This window comes from Polypterus senegalus, chromosome 18 (genome assembly GCF_016835505.1).
Source record: "Polypterus senegalus isolate Bchr_013 chromosome 18, ASM1683550v1, whole genome shotgun sequence".
Classification (NCBI taxonomy): Eukaryota; Metazoa; Chordata; class Cladistia; order Polypteriformes; family Polypteridae; genus Polypterus; species Polypterus senegalus.
The window spans coordinates 30541373-30554948 of NC_053171.1; the positions used below are offsets into that span (position 1 = coordinate 30541373).

The window sequence follows — 13576 nt, forward strand, 5'->3', positions numbered from 1 at the left end:
AATATTGGCAACACAATACATGGATTCTGTGTAAATCTCAATGAAACGATTGTTTACAGCCTCCAAGAGAGCGCTTTTACTAGTTTTGACTCCGAAGTCAGTATGAGCGCTTTTAGTCAACAGTCTTTTTAAAGCATTAACTGAGGGAATAACGTTAGAAGCCAAGGCTTCAGACTGGCAAATGTCTTTTGTCAGTTGTTCAAATAGAGCAAGGAGTGTGATTATATTCTCGATCAAACCCCACTGATTAGGCATTTGAGTTGCAGGTAACTCAAAATCTGAGGCATAATCCCCAAGGGCTCTTTTCTGCTCCAGCAAGCTTTGCAGCATATAGAAATGTGCTGTTCCATCTAGTCATAAGGTTTTGTTGAAGCATTTTCGGCTGCATAACAAGTTCAGTTTGTATAGTTTTGAGACGCGAGTTGGCTAATTGTGAATGCTTAAAGTGACCGACTATTTTTCTGCCGATCGCTATTGTATCTGAAACGCTGCGCTGGGATAGTACGCCATTGTTCATGGCAAGCTGTAAAGTATTAGCCATACATGGCAAACTTGGGATCCCGCATTCCTCGATAGCCTTTGCAACGTTGCGTGCATTGTCTTGTAATGCTACATGAACATTCTCTTTGGGTATTTTCCATGTTTCAAACATTCTTTTAAACGCAGCAGAGAGTGCAGCACCCGTGTGTGATCCAGAGCATTCTTGGGCATGGAAGATTGCTTTCTGCAATTCAAACTTGCAGTCGATCCATTGAGCAGTTAAACTAAGCATACTAATAGCACTCATATCAGATGTCCATATATCAGTGGTAAAGCTTATGGTTGTGACATCTTCAGCAAGGAGTTTGTGCACATGACTTTCCACAATCTTATGTAACTCTGGAAGGCGCTATGTCAGAAAAATAATGGAGACTGGGTATCTGGTAACCGGGCTCAAGATGCTCAAGCAGCTTTCAAAATCCTGTATCTTCTACAACAGAAAATGGCTGATCGTCCAGAGCAATAAATTCTATCACCTTTGCAGTAATTGTTTGAGCTTTAGGGTTATCTTTATCAAATTTCTTTAATTTTTCAAGTAACTGATCAACATGTTGAGCAACTGCAGTTTTTGATTTTGTGCGCGGTGGCACAGGATTCTCCTCTTTTGCACTGAGGAATTCTGTATATTTGTCAGGATGGCGTGTCTTCAAGTGTGTAATTAAGTTGGTGGTATTGAAATTTCGTACTTTGGTCCCTCCGCACAAAACATTAGTCGAACAAGTGTTGCAAATGGCATATTTTATGTCCCTCTCACTCACTTTGAAAAACTTCCACACCGCAGATATTTTCGCACAGTAGCCCAGCGTCGCCTAAAGTCTGGCACATCCAGAACACAGTGAATGCGTCATCAATATCGGTTCGAATTATTGGTCCAATTTAGTCATTGTTCCGATGCTGATAAAAGGATTTTAACCCATTATCTGCCGATACAGATATAAATCCTATATTATCGTGCATCCCTAGTAGCAGCTTCCCTCAGTTGCTGTGGTACCTTGGCTTCCCACAGGGCATCATGGGATTTGGAGTTAATTTACTTCAAACCTGTTGTGTGTTGTGGGTGCCAGCAGGGGGCGCTGCAAAGACTGAGGAGCCATATGGCATGGGATTTCTGCCTCACCTAGAATTGCTTACAAACCATGTAGGCGGAAGAGCAGAAACACTTCCAAGGTGGCCAACGTATAAGGAACTGACTACCTCATAGAAGAGTGCTAAAGTTGGGTGGAACATGGACGAAGCTTGCAGGGAGGAGTGGAGGAGTCAGTGACCAAGAGAGAAAGTAAGAAAGAAGAGTCATTGTGTGCTTTGTTTTTGTACTTGTGGTGGTGGGAAACACTGGTTTGAAGAGTTCCCCACATAATAAAAGGCTCTTTGTGCTTTAAACTTGTGCCCAGTATCTGTCTGTGTTAGGTTTAGAGAGCTGGAGTACCCTGTGGTGTCCACATCATGTTTAGACTCACCATGTAAAATAACAGGAAGAAAACCTACACAACCAACACCTAAAGATGGAATTGGATCCCTTGTTACTGGATTTTTAAGACAGTAGTGATTAACCAACCTCATATGACCAAACCATAAAATCTCTTGACAAATTTACAATAGCAGATTCCATATCTTGTGATTGAATTGCCTTGCAAAATCATCAAGCTGGGCCGCTATGTATGTGAATCCCAAAAGTCAGTAAATTTGTTCTTGGGATGGTGATGAAGTTTGGCAGTTTCTTAAGTTTTAAAGGAGATGAACATAAGTGTTTTTGTTTTTTTTTTTTGTTTTTTTTTTGCAGGACTAATATGGAGGGTACTTTATTTACGGGTGCTCTTTGTGGACTGGGGTGGAACCAGAAGAATAATGAGCCAGTTTATCCAGATCATGACATTGAAGTGGTGTTTGATGTGCAATTTGATGTTTCAGATATTGCAGAGGTAAGTTTTTTGTTGTTTTTTAAATTTATCACTGTTTCAACCCTCCTGAATGATTGTCTGTTATTTTATGTGATAATCACTGCCATTGACCTGTTGGTGATGCAACAGTAAAGGCTGTATAAATTTGTAATATCACCATCAAATTTTGAATATGAAAATATTTACATATAAAATAGTCAGTGGAGGTCTGGATTATTGTGATCTGTCTACCATTAGAATCTTTCCACATCCAAGAAAGATGTTAGGAGTCCATTGTTTCAAAAGCAGTACTGTATGTATGTTTATTGTAAACATACAGCAAGTTTATTAAGTAAAGGGAACTTGAGGTAGCTAATAAGAACAAAAAAATGTTTGTTCCCATTGTGTAGTCTTGAGGTCTCATTGACTGGAATATTTCCATTCTCCCCCAACTCTTTCTCTCTCTCTTTCTTCCCTGGCCTCTTTCTACTAATAGTGAGCCATCGCTCCAAACTCTCCTTAATTCTTATCTGTATTGTTGACAAGGGATCAGTGATGCCACAGTACCAAAATTTAGTATTCAATACCAATAACAATGAAATGTTACAGTACTCCATACATTTCAATACCACAGCAAAAACAGAAATCCTATTAGTGTTTTTTTTTTTATTATTATTAAAGTACCTCTATTAGTTAGATGAACAATATTGTGCCATTTTCTGTAATACAATATAAAACATAGAATTACCAACAGTAACAACAACTTTAAAATACTGGTATATCCATTAAATAGTTATCCAACTGTGTCATTTAAGTAAACAAGCATTAGCATTCATAAATATCAAACTACAATGCAAGGCTTGAACTTTAATGTACGGAAGAGGTGGGGACCCCGGCAATGCAACAACAAATGGGGTTTCTAGTCTTGAGGGATAGGGTTTAGAATGATATGTCATGATTTATCTTAGCATGTGTACATTCTAGATTTCTTCTGACTTTTTCTGTGCAGTAACTGAAAACTACTGCTTGAAATTCATACTAAATATAATGATTCAAACACTGTAATATACAGGTATATGGTGTTAGGTTAGTGATTTCCCAAATTATTCAGGATATTTCCACTTAGGCAACATGCTTTTAAATCCTGGTTAGTCTGTTTAATCACTATAAGTTTGCAACATTTTCTATTGTACATTTTGTTTTAATATTTCCATTAGCTTGTTTCCTGTAAAACAGCCTTTTTGTTTTGCTATTTTTAAGGTTTCTTGTGTGAATGATCACACTTTATTTCTTATGCCTGTAGACAAGTCCAGAATTTTAAAATTACTTTGCTGGCTGTTCCCTGTATTCAAAAAAAAAATGTATTACTGTGAGACATAATTATATTCTTCAACATACTGTTCAAATACATGTCAAGCTTTCACTTATGGGTTATACTAATGAACTGTAGTTTGCCTACAAATGCCAAAGGAATGACAGAATTTCTGTATTTGCAGATTCGTATTTAGCAATGAAGTTCTGGTGTTTTATTTGTCCTGCTAACTTTGTGTTTCGGTGATTACGCTTCTCTGTTAATACAGCACATGTCACATTAATAGAGAGATACCCCCTTGTCCTTTGAAGCATTGAAACACTAAAAAAAAAAATTTTGTTTTGGTATTAACAAATGGAGCAACTTATGTCATTGCTAATTAACCCCAACCCATGAGAAAGAGAGGCCAACATAAAAAAACTTTAATAGTAGGTTAAATTATTAAATATGGAAATAAATAGAATTAAAAAAGGGAAGAGAATCTGCTTCCTCAATTTAAATGCTTATTCTAAAATGCTATTGATTAGATCCTGCCAGGTTTTGAACAAGTTTTGTACAGATCCTCTAAGTGAGAATTTGATTTTTTTCCAATTTCAGGTAATCCGTTAACTTCTGACTTAATAGGTGAATTAGGATTCTTCCAGTTGAGCAAGATAAGTCTACGTGCCAGTAGTGAAGTAAAGTCAATTGCAGTTTGTCCTTCTCGTCCTTCTCCACTTTAAATCCATCTGGAAGTACACCAAACACAACTGTTAGTGGATTACGAGGGATTGTGACTCCAAAGCTCTGAAAAATATTTAAAGATTTTGGTCTAAAATGATGTTAATTTAGTGCTCATCCAAAACATATGGCCCAATGAGGCTGGAACTTGATTGCAAACCAACCCAGTTAATCGCTATGTGTTTCTGGGGCTTCCTCCTGAACTGACAGCAGTGGCAAGCAGCAATTGCCACACAGAACACATTTAATTTATGGTATTCCAGCTCTCTGCATATTTAGAATCCTTAGATTTTTACTTGATATCACTTTCGTGATAAAATGCATTAAAGTATGTATGTAAAATTTTCAGATAAATCATTAACATCATTTAAATAATGAATACTGTTAATAATTACACGTGTGGGGTGGCACAGTGGTGGAGCGGTAGTGCTGCTGCCTCGCATTTGGGAATCGCATCCCTGGTGTTCCCTGCCTGGAGTTTACATGTTTTCCTGGTAGGTTTCCACCGTTTGTTCCTGTTTCCTTCCAAGGACACAAAGGTTTGGAGATTTTGCAACGCTAAAAAGACGCTGGTGTGTATGTGTGCTTGTATTCACCTTGAAATGAGTTGATGTCCCATCCAGGGATTGTTTCTGTCTCACGCCCGATGCTTGCTGGAATGGGAACATTCTTAGATTGATGGATGTAATCATTAAACATCCTTTTCAGAGATATTGTGGCAGGGTGTCCTCGGAATTTAACAGATGTTTCAGGCAATTCACAACACAGAGAAGCCAAATTTTTCTTACCATGATGATATTTCGCACTGGTACCTGGTAGAATCTTCCAGATTTACGTAAACTGTGTGCAAGTATAAACAGTACAATCCTTGCATAGCATTAGCGTCCACTGGAGAATGCCTTGCGTTGTGTGATGTATAAAAACTGCCTTATTCCTATTTGTTTTGCTTTTGTTTAATTCTGTATAGTGCCATTAAGAATTGCACTACCATTTCTAGCGTGGATGTTCCTTTGTCTTTTAGACAAATCTCAAACGGCTCCACTGTTTCATGTAACTTTTGATGCAACTAGCACTCCATCATCCCCTTAGCGACCGGCTTACCCCTTATAACCAGTTAGGTCAATAGAAGTTAAACAGCTCAATGATGGGTTTTTAAATGGCCTCTAGTGTTTCATTTACAGTGTTTTAAAGCAACAAATATTTTGATGTATTATAATGATTGTATCCCATCCAGAGATCTGTACATTTTTCAATTATCTAACTCGATATTCTTTAGTTGCAGTTGTGTACACATCTTTTTGTTTTCTTCCTACTTTCTGTGTGCTTGGAGAAACGTTGATTTAGTGGTATATAATGATGAATCCTCTTTTCTACTTCCTTTGTCATAGATTAACCATCTACGCTGTGCAATCAACAAGTTGGTTTGCGATGGTCCAAATGGCCTTTTACACATGGGACCTCAAAGGATCTCTCATCTTCAGGAAATGACATGCACTGCACTGATCAAGTAAGACTGATTGGATAACAACCAAGTTTCTGAAACTGAAGAATGAACAAAGATGTAACTACAGTGCCTTATACATATTTTGTTATTTGTATGTTGCCACCAGAAGAAAAATGCAAAAACTGGATACGTTATTAAAGATCAGTGCGTGAATGGATTAAAAAAAACAAATATCGTATGCACATGAGAACCTTTACCTAGCTTTGTTCAGGTGCCTTTGGCCTGGGATTTTGTTGAGTATGGTGCAACAAGCTTTGCACAACTAGATTTGGGGATTTTTTTTTTTTTTCTGTCATTCTTTTCTCCATATCCTTTCAAGCTCTGAAAGGTTTGATGGAGACTGTCAGTGAACAGCTATATTCTGCTCTGTTCTGGTTCAAACCTGGGCTTTGTTTGGTCCACTCAAGAACAGATTGAACCCTGAGTATGGAGTAAGATCGCTGACAAAAATACCTTGTAATAATTTAAGTTATTTACATTTCACACATGTCAATTTTGCTTGCGCTTTTGAAAGTTATGCTTGCTGCTGAAAATTACGAGTACAATTCTCAAGCGTGAATAAACTGTCAAAAATACGTCATTGGATGCACAAGGCATTCTCTATCAAAGAAGAAACAATCGATTTTTGTTACTCCGCATGTGCCACAAAGGTAGAACGATGGAGTTTATTTTTGATCCTACTCCATATATATGGACGAAGACTTTGGTCATCCGTTCAGTTGCCGACTTGGTGCTACGTGTTTGTGATCTAACTGGAGGTCTTAGGGACCATAGTTTTCCTTCGCAACATTTAGTGAATGTCCGTGGGCAATCAGCCCAGGCTGTGGCACTAATCCATCACGTTGGTGAGCCATTGTTCCACTATTCCACATGCCATTGTTCCATGTTCCACATGGACCCACTATTTACTTTACCTGCTAATCTTTGGGTTGTCTAGTGTAAAGCCCACAGAGATATGGGTAGAACATGACCATTTAACATGAGCCTGAAGTTATTTGGTTCCAGCCAGTTTCTTATTTACACAACTTGTGCAAAGCAGTTACTTATTCAATATTAAGAGCCAGTCAAAATATTCTGCAGCATAAAAAGATATTTACGTGCATCACTAAAATGGGCCCTTTATTTGAAAAAAATCAATCGTTTTTCACATTTTGTACCCGATCAGATACAAAGGAGAGTTGCATCAAATTGGACCAACTTATTTTTCAAAGTTTTGCGACAAGACGGGTGCCTTTGTTAAATGGCCTTTCAGTTTTGCAAGTTCAATGATAAACTTGGTACACTGTCATATCTAACGACTAAAGTGTACTCTGGTATTTAATGGGCACAGTAAAGTGTTCGGTGATGTTGGGCAGCTCTCATTTTCACAGCTTTTTGACAAGACGGATGCCTTTGCTATATACGAGTTGAGTACATGGGTCAAATCGACAGGCAAAGTTGGCACATTCCCATATCTAGTGAATGGAATTAGATGTTAATGGGCAATGCAGAGGGTTAGATGGCTTTGGGCTGCACTAGTCTTGAGAAAAGAAAGATGCCTTTGTTGAATTGCAGTTTAACTTTGGGTACATGGGTCAAATGGACTGGCAAATTTGTCATATTCCCATATATCTAATGAACATATTTCAATGTGATGTTCGAATGGCATTATACAGGGTTGTATGCCATTAACCCACTTTAGTTTTCACAGAAAAGTGGATACCTTTGTTAAAGTGCAGTTGAGTTTTGCTTTTCCAGTGCAATTACATAGGTCAGACTGACTGGCAAACTTGTCAATGAAGGAAATTAATTGTGATGTTTAATGGGCACTGTAAAAGGTTAAATGGTGTTGGACCACTCTAGTTGTCAGTTTTAAGAAAATGCAGATGCTTTTAAGTTACAGTTGATTTTTGCACAGACCAATGTGACTACCTGGTTCAAATTTTTAATGACTAGGATTCACATTGATGTTTAACAGGCACTGTAGAGAGTTGTGCAGCATTTTGCCTCCTTTATTTTCACAGCTTTGTGGCACAATTCCTTTTTTATGTTGCAGTTGAGATTTGCCTGGCCCAAAGTGAGTTCATGGGACAAATGGGCTGGCAAACTCGCCACATCTAATAAATAGGTTTTACTGTGATGCTCAATTGCCATTGTAAAGGGTTAAATGGAACTGGACCACCCTAATTCTTATCAACTTTGTGACAAGATGGATGCCTTTTTAAAATTTCAGTTGAGTTATACTTCTCTCAAGATCATCACATGGGTCACACTGACTTGCAAAGTTGGCACATTGTAATCTGATGAATGAGATAGATATGTGAGATTTAAATGGCACAGAAAGAAAGAGCTTAATGATTCTTGGGATAGGCATAGGCTCCAGCTTCCCTGTGACTCTGCCTCTGCTCAGGATAAAGTGTGTTTAGAAACTGGATGGATGCATGGATAAATACACATAAATTAAATGAAAATAAATTAAAAGTATTGTGAAATGTGGCACTAAATAAATAACAACATAAAATGCAAGTGTAAATAATTAAATGGGTCACAAAATATGCCTTTTGTTCCTTTATGTTGGACAGTCATTTTCAAACCTGCTTAGTCCTGAACAAGGTCATGGGAGTCTGTTGGAGCCTATCTTAGCCAGCACAGAGCGCCAGTCCATCGCAGGGCGAACATGCATACACACGTAATTTAGTAAATTTAGTGCCGCCAAAGCACGTAACCTGCAAGTCTTTGGACCGTGGGAGGAAACCCCCGCAGACAAAGGGAGAACTTGCAAACTCCCATATTCAATTTTATTATGTACTGTCATATTTAACAGTTCTTTGGTTTACTTTGCTCATTTATTTTTGTCCTAATTATTCCTCCATTATAAGAGTGTAACATTCTCCACACTCAGCTGTTAATCTAACTCAGTGCTCCCATAGCAAAATTGTGAGCGCTAAAAAAAAAAAAAAACACACTTAAAAGCAGTGCCATCACGAGAGGGCCAGCTTCAGAAGTTTATACTGTATTGTGTAAAGCACCCAATATTTGTCTGTTTTGTAGTTTTGTTTATATTCATATCCTCCAAGATGGGGTGTGGGTCATAATTTAATTCCTCTCACCCCAACCCCAAATCTATGACCAAGAGTCTTGAAATCTGAAGGTTGGGAACATTCTCGTTCTCATATACTATACACGTATAACAAACATATGGACACTCGGCTAAGACATTATGTAAAGTTTAAAACGCACTGCCGTTAATTACGTGCTCTCACTTTGTATGGTTAATTACATGTTGTCATTGTTAAAATAAAACCAACACAATGAAATTAGTTTTTTGCATTTTGCCCTTTGGAGTTACTGTAAGAGGGCTGACTATGAAGTATGATCACTGTCAAAAATAACTCCAGCATTCTACCTTTGTGGCACATATGTAGTAACAAAAATCGATTGTTTCTTCCTCGATAGCAAATGTCTTGTGCGTCCAATGACATATTTTTTGACAGTTCACGCCTGAGAATTGTAATTTTCAGAAGTAACCATAACTTTCAGAAGTGCAAGTGTAATTGATGCCTGTGACATGTAATTTTGCCTTAAATTATTACAAGTTGTTTTTGACAGCTGTCTTGCCCCATACGTAAGCCATTCCTTTGTTGTCTTTGCTTTTGTCAGGTTCAGAGAATGTTCTTCTTTATGTGCCTTTTTGTACACTCCAAGTGGGCTTTCATGTGTCGTCTGGTCTGTCTGCCATAAAGCCCAGATTAGTGGTATGTTGCAGTGGTTGGTTATCCATCTGGAAGTTTCTCCCATCTCAACACAGGTTTATGAGCTCAACCAGAGTGACCATTGGTTTCTTAGTCACCTCCCTTACCAAGGCACTTCTCCTCCAATTGCTTAGTTTGACCAGGCAGCCAGGAAGAGTCATGGTTGTTACAGGCTTCTTCCATTTAAGAATTAAAGAGGCCATGTTGTTTTTGGGAACCTTCATTGTTTTAATGCTGCAGAATTGTTTTGTAGCTTTTCCCTGATCTGTGCCTAGACACAATCCTGTTTCTAAGCTCAGCAGGCAATTCGTTTGACCTTATAGCTTGGTTTTTGCTCTGATACACTTTGTCATCTGTGGGACCTACTATTGACAAGCATGTGCCATTCCAAGTCAGTTGAATTGACCACAGGCAGACCCCTAGCAAGGTGTAAGAAACTGATCAATACAATGGGATGTCATAGCAAAGGGTCTGGATACTTGTGTCATTGTGAGATTTCATTTTCTTATTTTTAATAATTTTGCTATAAAGTGCTTGGCTTTGTCATTCTGGTTGTTTGGACATTGCAACATAATAAAATGTGTAAAAAGGGAGAAATTGAGCAAGTACCCAACTTATATATTAGTGAAAAACCTTCCTGACTGTTTTTTGCTACCAGTTTGGCAGTTATACCAAAATGAAACTAACCTCAAAACAGTGGCTTTTAGAATCTAACAATTATTTACAGATAAAACCAGTTTCCAAAGCACTGACAAATGCTGCATTTTTTTTTTAACACAAGTTTAGTCAGTTTAATTTGTTTTCCCTACAGTACGCCTACTTTAAGATGGATTTAAGGAGCTGTGAAAAGCACAATTCTATCTGTTATATGTCTGCAGCAAGGGCTATCCATAGATAGCAGTTGTAATGTAAAAAAATGATAAATTTTATACACATTTAGTATACTGTATTTCCAAATCCTAAAAGCAAGAAATTTGATATTTATCTTTTAATGTAAATCACATTACTCATGCTGCCGTAACAAGTATATCATCAGAACATTGAGTACAATAGGAGTCACATTTCTAATACATCACTGCCTTGTTAACACAGATGAACACTGTAACTAAATTCAGAAGATGAGAGTGCAGGCTCCATCCAGGAGCAAGTCTGTTTTCTGCAGTATCCAGCAAACATGCTGTAATTCACAGGCAAATTGCATTTCAATTAAGTCCTTTTAAATCTGTCTTGTTTATTGCTACTTATACTGCAACCCTTATGTTAGAGCAGGTTCATCCCTAAGTTTACTTAATTTACAACAACTTAATTTGCAAAAACAGTAATTTTGTTAAGCCGTATTTGTGGCATTAGCACCATCAGATACACTTATGTTATTTTAATGTACTTCAGCATAATGTATGTCTTGGTGGGGTGGCTTCCGTGAATGTCATCATGTTTTTGACACTCTTTATGCATTCATTTTAATAGTTTACATGTCATATAAAACCTTGTCTGGTCTTTCCCTTGGTGGTTTATTTTAGTTAAGTAGAAAGGCAAGATGAAAGGCTTAAATTTATGTAAAGCATGAATACATTAACAAATATTTCTGGTTATTTCATGTTCTGTGTGAAGTATTAGCAGTATAAAATGACAAGTATAATTGGTGAATCTCGCAGTAATGCCATTTGAAGTTTTTTTTTTTTTTTTTATAACAAGGATTCTAATCAACTTCTTTTACATTTCTCATTCAAGTGATGTTTATCTGTTTGCTCTTAAACTTGGTTAAAACTGAATGCGAATCAAAGTAAACTGGGCTACAGTCCTAAGATATACTGCATGTTGCACACTTGATTTAAAGGAGAATGTGTATTTTGGGGCATTGATATTTCTCAAGCGATTTAACCAAAAATCCAGATTCTTCTCTGAAGCATAAACTTTTTTTTTTTTTTTAAATTCTGTAACAATATTTGCATTTTTTTTTAATGGCTTGTTTTTTCATTTGCTTTTAAGTTTGTTTTCTAAACCCAGAAAATCTGTGATCCCTTACTATTATGAGAAGCAACATAAATGGAACGAGGTAGGGATTTCATTATACTTTTTTGAAGGTTAAGCTGTAGATCTGCTCTCCATGTTTCAGACCAATAATTGTAAACTGGGGTTTTTTTTTCTGTCCTTCTGGCTATCTGACCTCATCATTGAATTCATCCTTAAAGACATACGGTACATTATGACATTTTATACAGTTGTGCTTTAAAATTTGTGAACCCTTTAGAATTTTCTATATTTCTGCATAAATATGACCTAAAACATCAGAGTTTCACTAAAGTCCCAAAAGTAGATTAAGAGAAACCAGTTAAACTGGGTAACTTCTAAGCAACTGAAGGCCTCTCTCACATTGGCTAATGTTCATGAGTCCACCATCAGGAGAACACTGAACAACAATGGTGTGCATGGCAGGGTTGCAAGGAGAAAGCCACTGCTCTCCAAAAAAACATTGCTGCTCGTCTGCAGTTTGCTAAAGATCACGTGGACAAACCAGAAGGCTATTGGAAGAATGTTTTGTGGACGGATGAGACCAAAATAGAACTTTTTGGTTTAAATGAAAAGCGTTCTGTTTGGAGAAAGGAAAACACTGCATTCCAGCATAAGAACCTTAACCCATCTGTGAAACATGGTGGTGGTAGTATGATGAAAGTAAAGGTTCACCTACTTTTGCCACTCACAAATATGTAATATTCAATCATCTTCCTTAATAAATAAATGACCAAGTATAATAATTTTGTCTCATTTGTTTAACTGGTTTCTCTTTATCTACTTTTAGGACTTGAGTGAAAATCTGATGTTTTAGGTCATATTTATGCAGAAATATAGAAAATTCTAAAGGGTTCACAAACTTTCAAGCACAACTGTATAAGGATGCTACTCTTCTAGTTGATATTTATCTGTTTTTAAGATTGTTTAGATTAATTTATTTTGTCTTTTTGTTACTTTCTCTTTGATGTCTTGTAAAGCACTTTTAGCTACATTATTTGTATGAACATGTGCTATAGAAGTAAATGTTGTTGTTGTTGTTTTAAAGATTATAATACAGTATATTTGATGTACACTTAGGGAATATTGAGTCCAAAGTTGTCTTATTGGTGTCTAATATTTTATATATTAGTAATCTTTGTTCCAAGTTGAACAGAACTATCAGAAACCTTGATACAAAGTACTGTCTCAATAACCACTAAAATTTAAAAAGTAAAAATTAAATGGTGGGCTCTAAAGAACCCAGCTTTCTTGAAATGCTTTTTACACATGCTTGCTTTAAATATCCTAATTTGTTCAGAAGCAGTTAGCTATATGCTTGTGTGTTCTGTTTTAAAATGGTGGTACGGATTGGAGAGTTGTTAAAAAGAAAAGTGGCATCCATTGAGCAGTGCCAATTAACTAAGATTGAGTTTTGTTTGTCAGGTGGACCAGAGTATTAAGATGGAGCTTCCACAGAAGGATGCTGTGCTGAAAGGAGGAATAGTCTACCAGCTGCATCCCCTCATTCTACTGAATTCCTAGAATGGCAAAAGATAGAATTTACACTTAATCTGTATGTTGCACTTCATGTTTTCTTTTGTTTATTTTTATGTTTGAGTTTGTTTGATGTTCATTTAAAATCAATGTTAAAACAACATAAAGAATGTCTTTAAAAATGTTCAATGTTTTCGAAAATGTTTTGGATTTGAATAAATGCTATTTGCTGGATTTGATTCTATCTTGCATAAAACAAACAAATAAAAGCTTAAGATTCGTAAGGTAAAGAACAGCCTGTTAATTTATTACCAAAGAGAATGCTTATACAGTTATCTCAAAAGTATGTTGAAACCATCAACTATATATGTACAACAGAGAGCAAGAGTGAGCTACACATATCGTC

General features: G+C 36.7%; 1 protein-coding gene across 4 annotated transcripts in view; it reads left to right on the plus strand.

Annotated features, from left to right (window-relative positions):
• The window catches only part of tdrd9 (tudor domain containing 9), a 178663-nt gene extending 165347 nt beyond the window's left edge, over positions 1-13316 (plus strand). For all 4 annotated transcript variants that reach the window (XM_039741781.1, XM_039741784.1, XM_039741783.1 and 1 more), the window contains 4 exons: positions 2321-2459; positions 5838-5956; positions 11674-11740; positions 13120-13316. In XM_039741781.1, the coding sequence (XP_039597715.1) occupies positions 2321-2459; positions 5838-5956; positions 11674-11740; positions 13120-13218 (424 nt within the window). In that variant the 3' untranslated portion in view covers positions 13219-13316. The remainder of the gene's footprint in view (positions 1-2320; positions 2460-5837; positions 5957-11673; positions 11741-13119) is intronic.
• Positions 13317-13576: the final 260 nt, after the last annotated feature.